Below are 18,650 nucleotides of genomic sequence, written 5' to 3' on the forward strand. Positions count from 1 at the left end.
ACAAATTTGATATGGCAAAATGCAAATGAAAAGAAATCTTGATTTTTGTTAGTGCCGACTTACAGTTTGGAAAAGAAAATGTAATCTTTTAGACTCTCGAATTCTTTGGCACTCTGTTAGAATTGTGTCTTGGCTTGCTTTGCAACTTCTGACCACTAAATATTCACTAACTAAGACATGGAGCAATTTTTCAGCCACAATCTTTGGGCTAACTTTGCATATACTTATTCAAGACAGAATCTTACCTGTCTCATTCTAGGTCTTCCTGGGGAGAACTTCCTTTTGGTAATAGCTGGTTTTCCCATGCCTATTTTTGGAGCCATAGGTACAAAAGTTGATGCAGGAATTCCTGAACTTAAAGTGCCTGCAGCTGAAGCGTGCGACACATGAGTCACAGGAGATGCCCCAACTGAAACTGTCACAAAAGAGGAAGAAACTGAGGACTTGTTGCGGTGTGTGTAGTTATTGCCAGTTTCTCCAAACATTTTGACAGTTTTATTTTCAATAGGTGAACTCATCTCTGATGCACTTTCACTGGGAGTTATTTCAGCTTCAAAAACACTGCTACTGAGACATGCTTGGGGAATGTTTTCTTCGCTCCTCTGTGCCACGTTATCCAGTAACAGAATTTCTGGAAGCTCTTTAGTCAGTGTAGCCTCTTGTACAAGCTCATTATTTGACATTTCTGGGACAGAAACCTCCATTAGTTCTGTCTTGTTCTCATAGAACTGATGCTCTTCTTTTACTCGCACTGATCCTTCAACAAGCTCTTCTACATTCTGTGCCGCCTTATCCAGTTGAGGTTGCAGTAGTGTTTCAGGTTTGTTTTCAGTCACCTCCATATCTTGGACCTGTGTTACTGCTGTTGGACACTCAAGCTGCTGAAGTACTTTTTCAGAGGCCATGTCCTCCTTGGCCAAATCAGGCTCTATATGTTCAGTTGTATGGATCGCTGCCGAATCTACAAGCACAAACATATAATAAATGAAAGAAATCTATCATTGAATGTGACTACATTTATCACTTGAAAGTAAAGTTCAAAAATGCATGGCTGAAAGCTAAATTACATGGCGACCTAGGAAGCCCCTTATATAATTTGCATTCTCTTTTATTAAAGGTGACAGCAACTCTTAGGGCAAGTCCTATGAATGCTAAACACTTAGATATTTCTCACATGATGATTAGAGGGCATCTCTCCAACCCAAATTTTATTCAACCATACTATGTATGGTGTAGGTGTGTTCAATGTGGTTTTCCCCTGTGGTTCCTCTTAGTGAAAGTGTATGGTGTGTGGAGGTGCTTCTGTAGGGGGGTGTTATCTACTTCCCTGTAGCACCTCCTACAGATGCAACTCCAAAGAAACATTATTGAATGGTGCTGCCCTGACTTGCTTCTGCCATGTTACAAATTGGGAGAAAATTCCCCATTAGTTGCTAGTGATGGATATAAAGTTCCTCAGCCCCTGCATGCTCTCAGCTCATCATGTAAAAACAATTAGTTCTCAAACCAGTAATTCTGGAGCGCTTTGGCAAAGATCTATACACCCTCCATTACATCTGGGAGTGGAGGGGGGGGGGGGGGGTGGGGGTGGTGATCCAAGCCAAATTTAATTCCACTATCATTTGCTGCCTAAAGGTACTAACGCTGGAATATAAACATTCAAATCTCAAAAGTCAGCCGTGACGAGGTGGTGGCTATTTCACTTGATAACCGACAGCGTGCAATGTGTAGTGTATGTACCTTTAAGAGATAACTACTATTACAGCTCCTGTATACTGTAGTACCGGCAGTGACCACACCTGTATATAAGCCTTGAGCATGCCTCTGTACCCCAGTCTTGAGATTACCCGACTCCAGTAAATACCTGTTGATTGTTCAGTTACAGCATCCGTGTGGTTATTGAAAAACATCATACTCTCAGAATCACGGATCTAACAGTGGCAATGAGCGTCGATTCGAATCTACCTGCAACTCTGCATTTCCCTTCGAGGATTCGCTCCGGGAGGGCGGTGGAAGAAAGTCGAGGCCAGAAACACGGGCGTCGACCACGAGCAACCGCCCAGTCGTCCGGCAGAGAGTGAACATCGCAGGGGAGGCTGTGGAGAGCCGGGCTTGGTTCCCCAGCCACGACGATCAGCAATAGACTGACGACAGGTACAGCGCAGACCCTTCCCGGACAGCGGCGGCTGGAGCCGACCGACGGTGGAGAGAAAGCCGAGCAGCGTCGACAGGGTAAGACAGAGGGTGAAGCGCACAGGGCGCAGCCGGGGGTTGAAAACCGAGCGGCGTCGAGGAAAAACAAAAGAGAGAGAGGGTAAAGCAACAGCCGGGTTCAGGGCCGAGCGGCGGAAACGGGAAAGGCGCACAAAAAAAAAGGAACGTGCAGAGCACAGCCAGGGCTCAAGGGCTGAAGAGTGTCCGCAGGGAGAAGAAGGGAGAGCGCGGGAGACGCCATTGAGCCGCGGAGAAGGAAGAGCGCGGGAGACGCCATTTTTAGAAGCTGCAGCGGAGAAGAAGCGCGAGCGCGGGAAGGAAAGAAAGCGCGCGAGACGCCATTTTGTGCCAGCGGAGAAGAAGGGGAAGCGCGGGAGACGCCATTTTTGACAGTTAAATCACACCCAGAGATGCAGAAGAGTGGCAGTATCTCTACGTTCGACAATGAAGTCGAAGATTGGGCGACATATGTGGAACATATTGAGGTGTACTGCAGGGCGAATGAAGTGCCAGATGCTAGGAAAGCACTGGTTTTGTTAAATTCCATGGGTGCAAAAACTTATGGGTTACTGCGAAACCTAATAACCCCAGAGAAGCCTGTGAACAAGAATTTCGAAAGCATAGTAGAAATCCTACAGGACCACTTAAACTCCACACCGCTGCTGATAGCAGAACGATTTAAGTTCCATAAAAGGAACCAACACAAAGACGAAAGCAATTCTGAGTACCTAACAGAACTGCGCAAGCTATCGAAACACTGCCAGTTTGGAGAGGTACTAGCAGATACGTTAAGGGACAAGTTTGTGTGTGGGCTGCAAAGTGAAGGAACCCAGAAACGGCTTCTATCAGAAAAGGATCTTACACTGGACAAGGCTTTCAGTATGGCAGTATCACACGAAGCAGCCGCAAGGGGCGCTGCAGAAATACAACGAAGACCGCAAGAATATGGCACCAATGAAATGTCCTATGGAACAGGGAAGTGCTATCGCTGCGGCAGAACAACACATGACCAGAAGGATTGTTGGTTCAAGGACCAAGTGTGCAGACAGTGCGGAAAAGCAGGACACTGCTTTGTGAGAAGCAATAAGCAAAGGAGAGAAACACAAAGGGCCAAACTAATTCATAATGAGAGTGTGAAAAAGCAAGCCTGAAGGCTTTGTATCTTAATGCTAGAAGCATTAGGAACAAGGTGGATGAATTAGTTGTGGAAATAGAGGTAAACAAGTATGATTTGATTGGGATTACAGAAACGTGGCTGCAGGGTGGGCAAGGCTGGGAACTTAACATCCAGGGATATACAATATTTAGGAAGGATCGGCAAAAAGGTAGGGGAGGTGGGGTAGCATTGCTGGTAAAGGAGGGGATTAATGCAATGGAAAGGAAGGATATTAACTCGGATGAAACGGAATCTGTATGGGTAGAAATGAGAAATAGCAAGGGGAGGAAAACGTTAGTGGGTGTGATATATAGGCCTCCAAATAGTAATATGGAGGTGAGGGAAGGCATAAAAAGGGAAATTAGAGAAGCGTGCGATAAGAGCACAGCTGTCATCATGGGTGACTTTAATTTACATATTGATTGGACTACCCAAATTAGTAAAAATTCTGAGGAGGAGGAATTCCTGGAATGTTTTCGGGACGGTTATCTGGACCAATATGTCGAGGAGCCGACTCGAGATCAGGCCATTTTAGACTGGGTATTGTGCAATGAGAAGGGACTTATCAGCAATCTTCTTGTACGAGGCCCCTTGGGTCAGAGCGATCATAATATGATCGAGCTCTCAGTCGAGATGGAGAGTGAGGAAATTGAATCAGAGACTAAGGTCCAGAACTTAAATAAAGGGAATTACGAGGGTATGAGACGGGAATTGGGTAAGATTGATTGGGTGGTGTTTCTGGGGGGATTGACAGTGGAGAGACAATGGCAAGCATTCAAAGATAGAATGGAAGAATTCCAGAACATGTTTATACCGGTTTGGCACAAAAATAAACCTAAAAAGGTGACTCAACCGTGGATAACGAGGGAAATTAGGGACAGCATAAAATCAAAAAAAAGGGCATATCAACTGACAAAAAAAAGCACCAGACCGGAAGATTGGGGGCAGTACAAGATACAGCAAAAGAGGACAAAGGGATTAATCAGGAAGGGGAAAATAGAATACGAAAGTAAACTTGCAGCAAACATAAAGACAGACTGCAAGAGCTTTTATCGGTATATCAGGAGGAAAAGACTGGTAAAATCCCAAGTCGGTCCCTTGCAGTCCGATTCGGGAGAATATACAATGGAGAATAAGGAAATGGCAGACCAATTAAACTCATACTTTGGTTCTGTATTCACAAAGGAGGACACAAATAACCTCCCAGGAATATCGGCAAACATAGGGACTAATGAGAGGGAGGAGCTGACAAAAATTAGTATCTCTAGGGATATGGTGCTGGGTAAGTTGAGGGGACTGAAGGCCGACAAATCCCCGGGGCCTGATAAACTACATCCTAGGGTACTTAAGGAGGTGGCCCTGGAGATAGCAGATGCTCTAAGGATCATCTTCCGGAACTCCATTGACTCGGGAACAGTACCCGTGGATTGGAGGGTAGCTAATGTTACCCCAATATTTAAAAAGGGGGGTAGAGAGAAAGCAGGGAATTATAGACCAGTAAGCCTTACATCGGTTGTGGGCAAAATGCTAGAGTCCATTATTAAGGATAAAATAGCGGAGCACTTGACAAATGGGGAAAGGATCGGACAGAGTCAACATGGATTTACAAAGGGTAAATCGTGTTTGACTAATCTGCTGGAATTTTTTGAGGAAGTAACTGGTAAAATAGATGGGGGAGAGCCAGTGGATGTGGTGTACCTTGACTTCCAGAAAGCCTTCGATAAGGTTCCACACAAAAGATTATCATGCAAAATTAAGGCTCATGGGATTGGGGGCAACGTATTAACGTGGATAGAGAACTGGCTGGCGGATAGAAAACAGAGAGTTGGAATAAACAGCTCGTTTTCGGAGTGGCAGGCAGTGACCAGCGGGGTGCCGCAAGGATCTGTCCTGGGACCCCAGCTGTTCACAATATATATAAATGATCTGGATCAGGGAATTGGATGCAATATTTCCAAATTCGCTGACGACACTAAACTAGGAGGAGGGGTGGGCTCTGATGAGGATGTCAGGAGGCTACAGTGCGATTTGGACAGGTTGGGGGAATGGGCGGATACGTGGCAGATGCACTATAATGTGGATAAATGCGAGGTTATCCACTTTGGGGGTAAAAACAGGAGGGTAGATTATCTAAATGGCAATAGATTGGGAGATGGGGAAGTGCAGAGGGACCTGGGTGTTCTTGTGCACCAGTCACTGAAGGAGAGCATGCAGGTGCAACAGGCGATTAAGAAGGCAAATGGTATGTTGGCCTTCATATCAAGGGGGTTCGAGTATAGGAATAGGGATACCTTACTACAGCTGTACAAGGTGCTGGTGAGACCGCATCTGGAGTATTGTGTACAGTTTTGGTCGCCCCATCTGCGGAAGGATGTTCTTGCCATGGAAAGAGTGCAACGGCGATTCACCAGGCTGATACCTGGAATGGCGGGAATGACCTACGAAGAGAGATTAAATAGTTTGGGCTTGTACTCACTGGAGTTTAGAAGATTGAGAGGGGATCTCATCGAAACATATAAAATTATGGCAGGCCTGGACAGGCTGAATTCAGAGAGAATGTTTCCAATGGCCGGGGAGCACAGAACCAGGGGCCACAGTCTAAAAATAGCGGGCAAATCATTTAAAACAGAGATGAGGAAGAATTTCTTCACTCAAAGAGTGGTGAGCCTGTGGAATTCCCTGCCACAGAGGGCTGCGAAGGCTAATTCAATAAATATTTTCAAGAGAGAATTGGATATATTTCTGAAGGCTAAGGGGATTAAGGGTTACGGAGAAAAGGCGGGGACGGGGTACTGAACTGGTAAGATCAGCTATGATCTCTGACGAAGATCAGCCATGATCTCATTGAATGGCGGAGCAGGCTCGAAGGGCCGAATGGCCTACTCCTGTTCCTATCTCTATGTTTCTATAGCAAGAGTCTGCAGGTCTGAGAAGAAAACCAACAGTAAGAAATCGCCACAGGAGAAGTACAAAAAGGTACACAAGGTGATGGTCAGTAGTTCAGACGAACAGAAAAGTGACACAGACTCCGGAAGCAAGGAGCTGGGTTGTCTGAAACTACATAAGGTAACCAAAATGGAGGATCACCAGACTATCTGGGTTACACTCAAGACAGACGGAGTCCAAGTGAAAATGGAATTGGACACAGGATCAGCCCCAACAGTCATAAACCAAAGGGACTACAAGCGGCTATTTTCACATATACCCTTGAAAGCTACAGAGATTGTCTTGAAGACGTACACGGGGTAAAAAGTCTACCCCAAAGGAAAAATAAGGGTGAGAGTGATATATAAAGGCCAGGAAATACCTAAAATGGATATATATGTATTGCCAGATGGAGGACCACCACTGCTAGGACGTGAATGGATCCGGAAGATACAATTAGATTGGCATTCCATACAGGCACTGAAGGTTGAGGCCAAAAAGGATGACGACGTCACACCTGGACGACTGTCAAAAATGCTAACTGACGCAAAAGAAGTGTTCCAGGAGGGACTCGGAACACTAAAAGGCATAACAGCAACGATTAAAATAGAGGAAAATGCAAGCCCAAAGTTTCTTAAGGCCAGACCAGTGCCTTATGCGATCAGACCAGCTGTCGAAGCAGAGCTGGAAGGGATGGAATGTTCAGGAGTACTGTCCAAAGTAGACTGGAGCGAGTGGGCTACACCCATCGTTCCTGTAATGAAGAGGTCGTTGAGTAATACACCTGGGGAACCAAAGAAGGTCCGCATCTGTGGGGATTTTAAGGTGACAGTGAACCCAGTCCTTCACACGGTACAATATCCGCTTCCACGAATTGAGGATATTTTCGCCTCGCTATCTGGAGGTAAACGCTTCACCAAAATTGATCAAGCCCAGGCGTACTTGCAAATGGAGGTAGAAGAAGCCTCGAAACAATACCTTACGATTAACACTCATAAAGGTCTTTATCAATACAACCGGCTGGTGTTCGGTGTAGCATCGGCTCCGGCTATTTGGCAAAGGGCGATGGATCAAGTCCTGCAAGGGATTCCAGGGACCCAGTGTTATTTGGACGACATCCTGGTCACGGGCGAAAATGACAGTGATCACCTCGCCAACTTGGAGAAGGTGCTCACCAGATTAAAGGAATATGGGCTACGAGCTAATCGCCACAAGTGCGAGTTTTTCCAGAAGCAGATCTCGTATTGTGGCCACGTCATCGATGAAGAGGGGTTACATAAGTCCCCTGAAAAGATTGAGGCAGTAGTCAAGGCTCCAGCACCAGAAAATGTGTCACAACTGAGGTCGTTCCTCGGGCTGGTAAACTACTACCATAAGTTCTTACCAAATTTGTCCACGGTATTACACCCACTGAACACCCTACTGCAAACAGGGGTACCATGGAAGTGGAATGACGAACGTAGACGAGCTTTCCAGAAGTGTAAAGAATTGATCACATCAAAAGAGGTGTTGGCCCATTTCAACCCAGCACTACCAATTCGTTTGGCATGTGATGCATCACCCTACGGTATTGGAGCGGTGCTGTCGCACAAATTCCCAGACGGGTTGGAGAGGCCAGTAGCCTTTGCGTCTCGGTCACTAACCTCAGCCGAGCGCAACTACGCCCAGATTGACAGGGAGGCCCTCAGCCTAGTATGGGGAGTAAAAAAATTCAACCACTATCTGCATGGGCAGAAGTTCACCTTGCTGACTGACCACCAACCACTTGTCTCCAGCTTTAATCCTAAGAAGGGCGTTCCAGTGATGACTGCACAATGGTTACAAAGATGGTCCCTGTTTCTAGGGGCGAATCAATATGAGATAGAATATAAAGGCACGAAACAGCATGGACACGCTGATGGGCTATCGCGCCTGCCACTGCCTACTGTGGAAGAAGCACCAGCAGTGGACCCTATCGAGATATTTTATTCGTCAATAATTGAACGATCGCCAGTAACGAACGCGGATATAGAGAAGGAGACCCGCAATGATCCGACGCTGTCTCGGGTATATGATTTGACGGTGAGGGGATGGCCAACACATGGCGACTCACTGTTGCCAGCATTCTCATCCAGAAGAGAACAGCTGTCAGTATGCCAGGGGACAGTGATGTGTGGATCCAGAGTGGTGATTCCACCCAAGTTAAGGGAGAGAATGCTAAATGAGCTACATGAAGGTCATCTGGGGGGAGTGAAAATGAAAAGCCTTGCTAGGGCTTGTGTGGTGGCCGGGAATCGATCGACAAATCGAAGACCTAACCAAGAGCTGCTCAGGATGCCAGAAGGTCCAAAATGCACCACCACATGCCCCTCTACACCCATGGGAGTGGCCCTCCTCTCCATGGCAACGGGTGCATATTGATTTTGCTGGTCCATTCATGGACTCAATGTTCTTAATAGCAGTGGATGCTCATTCAAAGTGGCCTGAGGTGATAAAAAATGTCCTCAACCACTACAGAGAAAACGATTGCAGTCCTACGGACCATATTTGCCAGAAACGGCTTTCCAGAGCAGATTTGCTCTGATAATGGACCACAGTTTGTGTCCGAAGAGTTTCAAAAATTTGAGAGAAGGAATGGGGTAAGGCATTACACATCCGCCCCGTATCATCCAGCCACAAATGGATTGGCTGAGAGGTTCGTACAAACCTTTAAGAAGGCGATAAAGGCCATGTGCGACAATGAAATTCCACTACAGCATAAGGTGGACAATTTCTTATTAGCCTACCGAAACGCGACACATGCAGTTACCAACCAGACCCCGGCCATGATGTTCTTTAACCGAAGGTTGCGATCTCATCTGGACTTGCTTAGACCAAATGTGCGAAGAAATGTTGAGGATAAACAATTCCAGCACATCAATGAGAAGCCGACAAGGAGCTTCAATGTAGGACAACCAGTCTTGGCCCGTGACTACCGAACAGAGAAATGGCAACCCGGAACGATATGCACACGGCAGGGGCCATTAATGTACACAGTGGATGTCGGGGAGAACATTGTGAGACACCACGTTGATCAGATCTTAGCGTCACAGGAATGCGTCAACCCCATGTCTTGCGTACCTGGGGATGAACCCGACATACCGGTAGCATCTACCTCCGAACCAGTAGCAGTGGAACCCGATGAACTAACCGATGAAAAGGGGCCAGAATCGCCTCCGCACCAAGAACAAGAACCTCAGGAAAGGCGCTATCCCGAAAGGATCAGGAAGCCACCCCAAAGACTGAATCTATAAATGGACTATTGTTGTTTAATGTACATGTTGAAGTGTTAATTGTTATTTGAATATTATGGGTACTACTAATCTAAAAGGGGAGGAATTGTAGTGTATGTACCTTTAAGAGAGAACTACTTTTACAGCTCCTGTATACTGTAGTACCGGCAGTGACCACACCTGTATCTAAGCCTTGAGCATGCCTCTGTACCCCAGTCTTGAGATTACCCTACTCCAGTAAATACCTGTTGATTGTTCAGTTACAGCATCCATGTGGTTATTGAAAAACATCATACTCTCAGAATCACGGATCTAACACAATGGATATTAGATATTCATCTAAATGGTGTTATACAAAATATTGTACAGGTAATCAAAGGAAACGTTCAAAATAGAATTGTTAATTTTAAAAAAAAGTATGTGACAAACAAGAGCAGGCTATATTTATACTAAATTATCGCATTGGATAAGTTTTACTTTGGAAGTCCCAGATTAGAAAGTAGCATTTTACTGCCAATGAAAGGTTTACCAAGAGGGTTGAATTGGGTGATTTATGGCAAGACTCATACAGGAGAAACATTGAAGTGTGATAGTTCAACTCGGAGGTGATAATGTAGTGGTTATGGCACTGGACTAGCAACACAAAGGTCGAGAGTTCAATTTACACCATGACAAGTTATGAAATTGGATTAAATAAATCTGGCATCAGTTTTAAAAAAATTTGCTTTACATATCCAATCAATTTAGAGAATGGAATTCTTCTTCTTAGGCAGTTCAACTCGGAGATGATAATGTAGTGGTTATGGTACTGGACTAGCAACACAGAGGTCAAGAGTTCAATTTACACCATGACAAGTTATGAAATTGGATTAAATAAATCTGGCATCAGTTAGACACTCCTACATAGCCTGCCTACATAGAACTCTAGTCCCATACTACAAGGTTGACCGAGTGGCCAGCAATAAATGGGGCCTTGCCAGCACCTCCCACATCCCACGAAGAAATAAAAAGACAAAAACAATAACAGCCTAGACACTTGAGTTTATATGATGTTTTGAATGAGAGAGAGTGTGGAGTTTCGATTGCTACACTGGTCTTTAACATACTTCCCTGGGGTAGCCGATGGCAACTTTTCCAAAGCCAATAGTAACAGAAACAACTAGCCCAATATCTTATGGATTCTCCCCACCACCCACTCCCCAGGCAATAGAGCTGAATATTAAATATGTGAATGTACCAGCCAAAATTTACACAAGCAGCAGCCATTTTAATCATAAAAAGCCATGATAAAAAGCTTTGCAGTGCTATCATTTTCAGGTTTTCTACTTGCTTTCCTTCTGTTTTTCCACACAGTGGAAGCTGGTTTCGATGAAGGCATGACTCCATTGATTAAGTACAGTATGAATAGCGATGTGTTTATCCTCTATTACCGATGACTTTATTCCCATTACTGGGGAAAATGAGATGAGTTGGTATAAAAGATGCGACCCCAATACCCCAAGTAAATACCATAAGGTTGCGGTAGTTCTCTATCAGTTAGAAAAGGAGTAAAATGAACTACAATTCGGCAGCATGAACTCAGCACTACTCTTACTACGAGAGGTCCCAAGTAAATTTGTGGCAAAATTGAAGAGACAAATTTTGATAACAGGAGTGGATCAAAAGTCAAATAATACTGAAATTCCACATTTGCTAAAACAGGTCAACATTTTCTTTAATGGCTGAAGTTGTCTTGCAAATAGCTTAGAGAAATTATTGCATCAAAGTAACATGTCAGCCACTTCATAAAATCTATGTTCAGTGAATTGGTGGCAGCTGATATGAATTCAGACTTCATAAACTGGTGGTCCTCTGAAGTCTGACCAGGGTCACATGAATCAGGAATCAGTACCTGGGTGAGTACGGCCAGGTGAATATTTATACTACTCTATAGTTTGACAGTTAAGATAAATAGTTTATCAAATTTAGGTGGTCTTAATTTTTGTGGTTATACTTTCTAAGGTCCCTGTTGTGTATCGGGGAGTGCTAGTAACTAAGGGCCCTCGAGTATATAATTTAATTGTAGTGCAATTAGTGCTATTGATTTGATTTAAATTAATTTAAATTAAAGGGCAAGTCATGGCAGGACCGCTCGGCCCTGTGGCATGCTCCTCCTGCGCTATGTGGGAAGTCGGGGACACTTCCTGTGTCCCTGACGACCATGTGTGCAGGAAATGTAACCAGCTGCAGCTACTGGCAGACTGCATTGCGGCGCTGGAGCTGCGAATGGATACATACTAGAGCATTTGCGATGCTGATGACATCGTGGATAGCATGTTTAAGGAAGTTGGTCACACCGCAGGTAAAGGCTGCACAGGCACAAAGGGAATGGGTGACCAACAGGCAGAGTAGTAGGCGCAGGCAGGTAGTGCAGGGGTCACCTGTGGACATCCCCCTCTCAAACAGATATACCAATTTGGATATTGTTGAGGGAGATGGCTTATCGGGGGAAGGCAGCAGCAGCCAACTTCCTGGCACCGTGGGTGGTTCTGCTGCACAGGGCGGGAGGAAAAAGAGCAGGAGAGCTATAGGGGATTCTATTGTAAGGGGAATAGATAGGCGTTTCTGCGGCTGCAAACGAGACTCCAGGACGGTATGTTGCCTCCCTGGTGCAAGGGTCAAGGATGTCTCGGAGCGGCTGCAGGGCATTCTGGAGGGTGAGGGTTAACAGCCAGTTGTCGTGGTGCATATAGGTACCAACGATATGAAAAAAACAAGATGAGGTCCTAAAAGCTGAATATAGGGAGTTAGGAGGTAAATTAAAAAATAGGACCTCAAAAGGTAGTAATCTCAGGATTGTTACCAGTGCCACGTGGTAGTCAGAGTAGAAATAGAAGGATATTTCAGATGAATACGTGGCTAGAGGAATGGTGCAAGGGGGAGGGATTCAAATTCCTGGGACATTGGAACCGGTTCTGGGGGAGGTGGGACCAGTACAAACTGGATGGTTTGCACCTGGGCAGGACCGGGACCGATGTCCTAGGGGGAGTGATGCAATAAAACTACTAGGCACTTGGTCTAAGCGTTAAACAAAGCTTTAATCAACTGTTTTACAACATGGAGATCTAGTTGTGTCCTTCACTAGTTCCTGTAAAAGAATGTCCTGAGCAAGCTGGGCCCATGCCCGAGTATTTATACTCTCCCTGGACAGCGCCACCAGCAGGCCGCCCAGTATCATTTCATAAGTCATTTCCACATGAATGACAAGATTCATGTCACGGAGTGTTTGCTAGTGCTGTTGGGGAGGGTTTAAACTAAAATGGCAGGGGGTTGGGAACCTGTGCAGGCAGACAGAGGAAAGGGAAGCAAGGATAGAAGCAAAAGACAGGAAGGAGAAAAGCCAAACTGGCAGTCAGAGAAATCAAGGGTTTAAATCAAACATGGCCACAATAAATAATCATTCTAAAAGGTCTAAGAGAGTGTTAAAAAAACAAGCCTGAAGGCTTTGTGTCTTATTACGAATGCCCCTCGCATTAAGGTGGATGAGTTAGCTGCGCAACTAGATGTAAACGGATATGATATAATTCAGATTACGGAGACATGGCTCCAGGGTGACCAAGGCTGGGAATTCAACATCCAGGGGAATTCAATATTCAGGAAAGGCAGGCAAAAAGGAAAAGGAAGTGGGGTAACATTGCTAGTTAAAGAGGAGATTAACACAATAGTAAGGAAGGATATTAGCTCTGATGATGTGGAATCTGTATGGGTAGAGCTGAGAAATACCAAGGGACAGAAAACATTAGTGGGAGTTGTATACAGACCCCTAAACAGTAATGCTGAGGTTCGGGATGGCATTAAACGGGAAATTAGAGACGCGTGCAATAAGGGCACAGCAGTTATCATGGGTGACTTTAATCTACATATAGATTGGGCTAACCAAATTAGTAACAATACTGTGAATTCCTGGAGTGTATACGGGATGGTTTCCTGGACCAATATGTTGAGGAACCAACTAGAGATCAGGCCATCTTAGACTGGGTATTATGTAATGAGAAAGGATTACAGGAAATGCTTTAATATCCGGCACCAACGGGACCGGCTTGGTGCCGGTTTATCAAAAAGTCCGGATTAGAGAGAGATATAGTTAAAAGGTACGAGAGCTCCGTACACAGCAATAAATCCAGGCTTCCCTGTTGCTTAGCAACATGTGCAGGAACTCCGGCCACAGACCAAGCGCCCCTGTTGCTTAGCAACAAGTGCACGAACCCCAGTTACACAGCCACAGATCCAGGAACTGCCACTAATATGAAGTAAAACTTACCTGAACCTACTCCTGAATTTTGCCGGTTAATAGAGGTTTCCGGTTATTTAGGTGCTGGTTAAAAGAGAGTTTCCTGTAATTAGCAATCTTGTTGTGCGAGGCCCCTTGGGGCGGAGCGATCATTTCTTCATTAAAATGGAGAGTGAAGTATTTGACTCAGAGACTAGGGTCCTGAATTTAAATAAAGGAAACTACGATGGTATGAGGCGCGAGTTGGTTAGGATGGATTGGGGACCGTTACTTAAAGGGTTGACGGTGGATAGGTAATGGCAAACATTTAAAGATCGCATGGATGAACTACAGAATTTGTTCATCCCTGTTTGACATAAAAATAAAACAAAGAAGGTGACTCAACCGTGGCTAACAAGGGAAATTAGGGATAGCGTAAGATCCAAGGAGAGGACATATAAATTGGCCAGAAAAAGCAGCAAACCTGAGGATTGGGAGCAGTTTAGGATTCAGCAAAGGAGGACAAAGGGATTAATTAAGAGGGGCGAAATAGAGTATGAGAGTAAGCTTGCAGGGAACATAAAAACTGACTGTAAAAGCTTCTATAGATATGTGAAAAGAAAAAGATTGGTGAAGTCAAGCGTAGGTCCCTTGCAGTCAGAATCAGGGGAATTTATAATGGGGAACAAAGAAATGGCAGACCAATTAAATACATACTTTGGTTCTGTCTTCACAAAAGGAGGACACAAATACAGGAAACTTTCTGGTATCCGGCACTGACGGGACCGAGCTGGTGCCGGCCCATCAAAACTGCCGGAGAAACGAGCGCTATAGTTAAAAGATAGGGAGCTTCGGAGCTCCGTCTGAAGCAACAAACCCTGTTGCTTACAGTCGGCGCAGCTTGCAAGCGTCTCTGTAGCTAAGGAAAAAAGCAACTAAAAGTAAAAAAGGGTTATCTGAACCGAATCCTGAATTTTGCCGGTGGATAGCGTTCCGGATATTTAACCTCCGTTTAAACGAAAGTTTCCTGTAACCTCCCAGAGATGTCAGGGAACATAGGGTCTAATGAGAGGGAGGAATTGAATGAAATCAGTATTTGTAGGGAAATGGTGTTGGGGAAATTGACGGCATTGAAGGCCGATAAATCCCCAGGGCCTGATAATCTACATCCTAGGGTACTTAAGGAAGTGGTCCTAGAAATAGTAGATGGATTGCTGGTCATCTTACAAAATTCTGTAGACTCGAACAGTTCCCATGGTTTGGAGGGTAGTTAATGTAACCCCACTACTTAAAAAAGGTGGTAGAGAGAAAATGGGGAATTATAGACCGGTGTGCCTGACATCGGTAGTGGGGAAAATGCTAGAGTCCATTATTATAAAAGATGCAATAGCAGAGCACTTGGAAAAGTGACAGGATCAGACAAAGTCAACATGGATTTACAAAAGGTAAATCGTGCTTGACTAATCTACTGGAATTTTTTGAGGATGTAACTGGTAGAATAGATAAGGGAGAACCAGTGGATGTGGTGTATTTGGACTTTCAGAAGGCTTTCGATAAGGTCCCGCATAGAGATTAGCGTGTAAAGTTAAAGCACATGGGATTGGGGGTAAGGTACTGACTTGGATAGAGAACTGGTTGGTAGGCAGGAAGCAAAGAGTTGGAATAAACGGGTCTTTTTCCGAGTGGCAGGCAGTGACTCGTGGGGTACCGCAGGGATCGGTGCTAGGACCCCAGCTATTCACAATATATATTAATGATCTAGACGATGGAACTAAATGTAATATCTCCAAGTTTGTAGATGACACAAAGCTGGGTGGGCATGTATGCTGTGAGGAGGATGCCGAGAAACTCCAGTATGATTTGGACAGGTTGGGTGATTATACTGCATCTGCCCAATGTGGATAAATGTGAGGTTATCCACGTTGGTGGCAAAAACAGGAAGGCAGATTATCTGAACAGCAATAGATTGGGAGAAGGGGAAGTGCAACGAGACCTGGGTATCCTTGAGCATCAGTCGCTGAAGGTAAGCATGCAGGTGCAGCAGGCGGTTAAGGCGGCAAATGGTATGTTGGAGGGTTTGAGTACAGGAACAAGGATGTCTGAGGAAGGATGTTCTTGCCATGGAGGGAGTGCAGCAAAGATTCACCAGACTGATACCTGGGATGGCAGGAATGACGTATGAGAAGAGATTGGGTTGATTGGGCTTCTATTCGCTGGAGTTTAGAAGAATGAGAGGGGGTCTCATTGAAGCTTATAAAATTCTAACAGGACTAGACAACCTAGATGCAGGAAGGATGTTCCCAATGGCGGGGGAGTCCAGAACCAGGGGTCACAGTCTAAGGATAAGGGGTAGGCCTTTTAGGACAGAGATGAGGAGGAATTTCTTCACCCAGAGAGTGGTGAACCTGTGGAATTCTCTACCACAGAAGGCAGTAGAGGCCAATTCATTAAATATATTCAAGAAGGAGTTAGATATATTTCTTAAGGCTAAAGGGATCAAGGGATATGGGGAGAAAGCAGGGACAGGGTACTGAATTTGGATGATCAGCCATGATCTCATTAAATGGCGGAACAGGCTCGAGGGGCCGAATGGCCTACTCCTGCTCCTATCTTCTATGTTTCTATGAACGAGTGGTCTTTGTAAATGGCAATTCCCAATTTTGCAGACAAGGATGTGATAAATAATGTTTGAGTTTTAGGACTGAAGTCTGAAGATTACAGTTCCTAATTTACATCAATGACTTGGGACTCAGAAACTCAATACAAAATGGTCAAATTTGCAGACAAGGCTAAAGCTAGGAGTGGGTAGTGAAATCCAAGGAGGAGCCCAGAAATTTCAAAATGTACTGAACAAAATGCGTGACTGGGCATAACAATGGCCTATGAAATCTCATGCAGATAAATATAAATTACTGCACACAAGGAGGAAAAATGGGCACGACATGTTGAATTACCTCAGGATGAAGCTGAAAGAGACCTAGGGGTCTTAGGAGACATGATGCTCAACATATCTAACCAATGCAAAGCAGCATGAAAAGAACCAATGGAATGTTGAACTACATAGGCAAAATAGCAGAATGCAAGTCAGAGGAAGTAATGATCAAACTGTACAGTGCACTGGTCAGACTGCACCTTGAATGCTGTGTCCAGTTCTGGATGCCACGATACAATGGAGGCAGCACGGAGAGGAGTCACAAATGTTAGGGGTGAGAGTTATGAGAAACGACTGGAGAAACTTGGGCTTTTCAGCTTGAAATGGAGAAATCCGAGAGGTGATCTTGTGGAGCTATACAAGATAGTTAAGGGAATGGAAAAGCTAAATGCAAACTTTTACTTTCAATTATATTGTGAAAGTAGGGCAAGAGGACAAAGGTTAAAACTAGTAAAATACAGATTTAGCACTGATATCAGCAAGTTCTTCATATAAACCGTGATCAATCTGTGTAATGGACTTCCAGGCAGAAGAGTGCAGGTGAAAATTCTGGAACAGTTTAAGAAACAATTGGATGCATCAACAGGACTGTAGGACCTTTGTGAATGGATATTGAGATTTATTCTTTGTTGAAACCCAGTTTAAATTTTATTCCAGCACAAGAAATGAAGGTAAAGGCAATGTGGGAGCCAACGGCTATGCGATATTAAGATTACCCATTTTGAAGTACAGTACTATAATACTTTCTAGTCACCGCTTATAAGCAAAATATATATTTTATACTGCTACTTGGGAAGTCTGAATGAGGAGATAAGCTACACACTACTCTGCCAGCCGTCAGCACAGTTCTCATCACAAAAAAAGGAAAATCAAAAGAAATGACAGTTCCTACCGTTTTCATTAGCCACAACAGTTTGATCTCCCACAAGGTTAATGTCGTTGTCTGGCTGGTGAATGCTCTCTCCTTGTGAGAACTGTTCCTCAATAGTCTCATTAATTTCAGTAACACCTACATGTTTTGAAATATCAATATAATAAAAAGAAAAAAGTACAAGCTTAAATGCTACTTCTCAAAACCAGATTTAAATTGAACCTTTTACTGTGAATAAAACTGATTTCATACAAGAGAACTTATTTAATAAAAAACATACCTGTTTTTAATCAAATATGTTGACGTCTATTATTAGCGGCTTCATTAAATACAATTAAAATGTATGCAGCACTTGCGCTCAATAATTAAATGTTGATTTAACACTGAATATTAACACTTAGCTGTTGTAAAAACTGAAAAGAAAATCACTTAATACTGAAAAAAAATTGTCAAAAATATAAACCTCTTTTCAGATCATGTAAATATTAGTTTAAAATATTTACCAAACAGGAGTTGCTAGGAAAACACTTGCAACAAAACGATGAGCTTAAATTTGAGGATTAATGCTACAACATAAAGTATAGACTCTAGATAAATGTGTCAAATTGGCACCTCATTTTCAGAAAAGCTTGATGCTGCTAACAGCATGTTCTCCTATGCTCATTGAACCAGGGTTGGTCACCTAGCTTGATGTTGATGGAGGAACGAGGGGTTATGCTGGGCCATGAGGTTACAGATTGTGGTGGTGGACAATTCTGCTGCTGCTGATGGCCCACAGCACCTCATGAATGCCCAGTTTGGGCTGCTAGATCTGTTCTTAATTTATCCCACTTAGCGTGGTGGTAGTGCCACATAACACAATGAAGGGTGTCCTCATTGTGAAGATCGAACTTGGTCTCCACAAGGACTGTGCGGCAGTCACTTCTGCCAATGCAGCATGGGCAGATGCAGCTGCGACAAGTAGACTGGTGAAAACAAGGTCAGCGGGTTATTCTTAATTAGGCAGCATTTTTGGCATATTTTACTAACGTGATCACTTTTCAAAATAACTC

The 18,650-nt window shown here is 44.2% G+C and overlaps 1 protein-coding gene across 9 annotated transcripts in view; it reads right to left on the reverse strand.

Moving 5' to 3' along the window:
* The window catches only part of LOC147116985 (histone-lysine N-methyltransferase 2C-like), a 432,640-nt gene that overhangs the window by 172,752 nt on the left and 241,238 nt on the right, over nucleotides 1-18,650 (reverse strand). For all 9 annotated transcript variants that reach the window (XM_085987500.1, XM_085987501.1, XM_085987507.1 and 6 more), the window contains exons 13-14: nucleotides 17,620-17,736; nucleotides 246-961 (exon numbers count right to left, since the gene is read on the reverse strand). In XM_085987500.1, the coding sequence (XP_085843626.1) occupies nucleotides 246-961; nucleotides 17,620-17,736 (833 nt within the window). The remainder of the gene's footprint in view (nucleotides 1-245; nucleotides 962-17,619; nucleotides 17,737-18,650) is intronic.

Source organism: Somniosus microcephalus, chromosome 5 (assembly GCF_052327205.1).
Source record: "Somniosus microcephalus isolate GS21.2 chromosome 5, FLI_Smic_1.0, whole genome shotgun sequence".
NCBI lineage: Eukaryota > Metazoa > Chordata > Chondrichthyes > Squaliformes > Somniosidae > Somniosus > Somniosus microcephalus.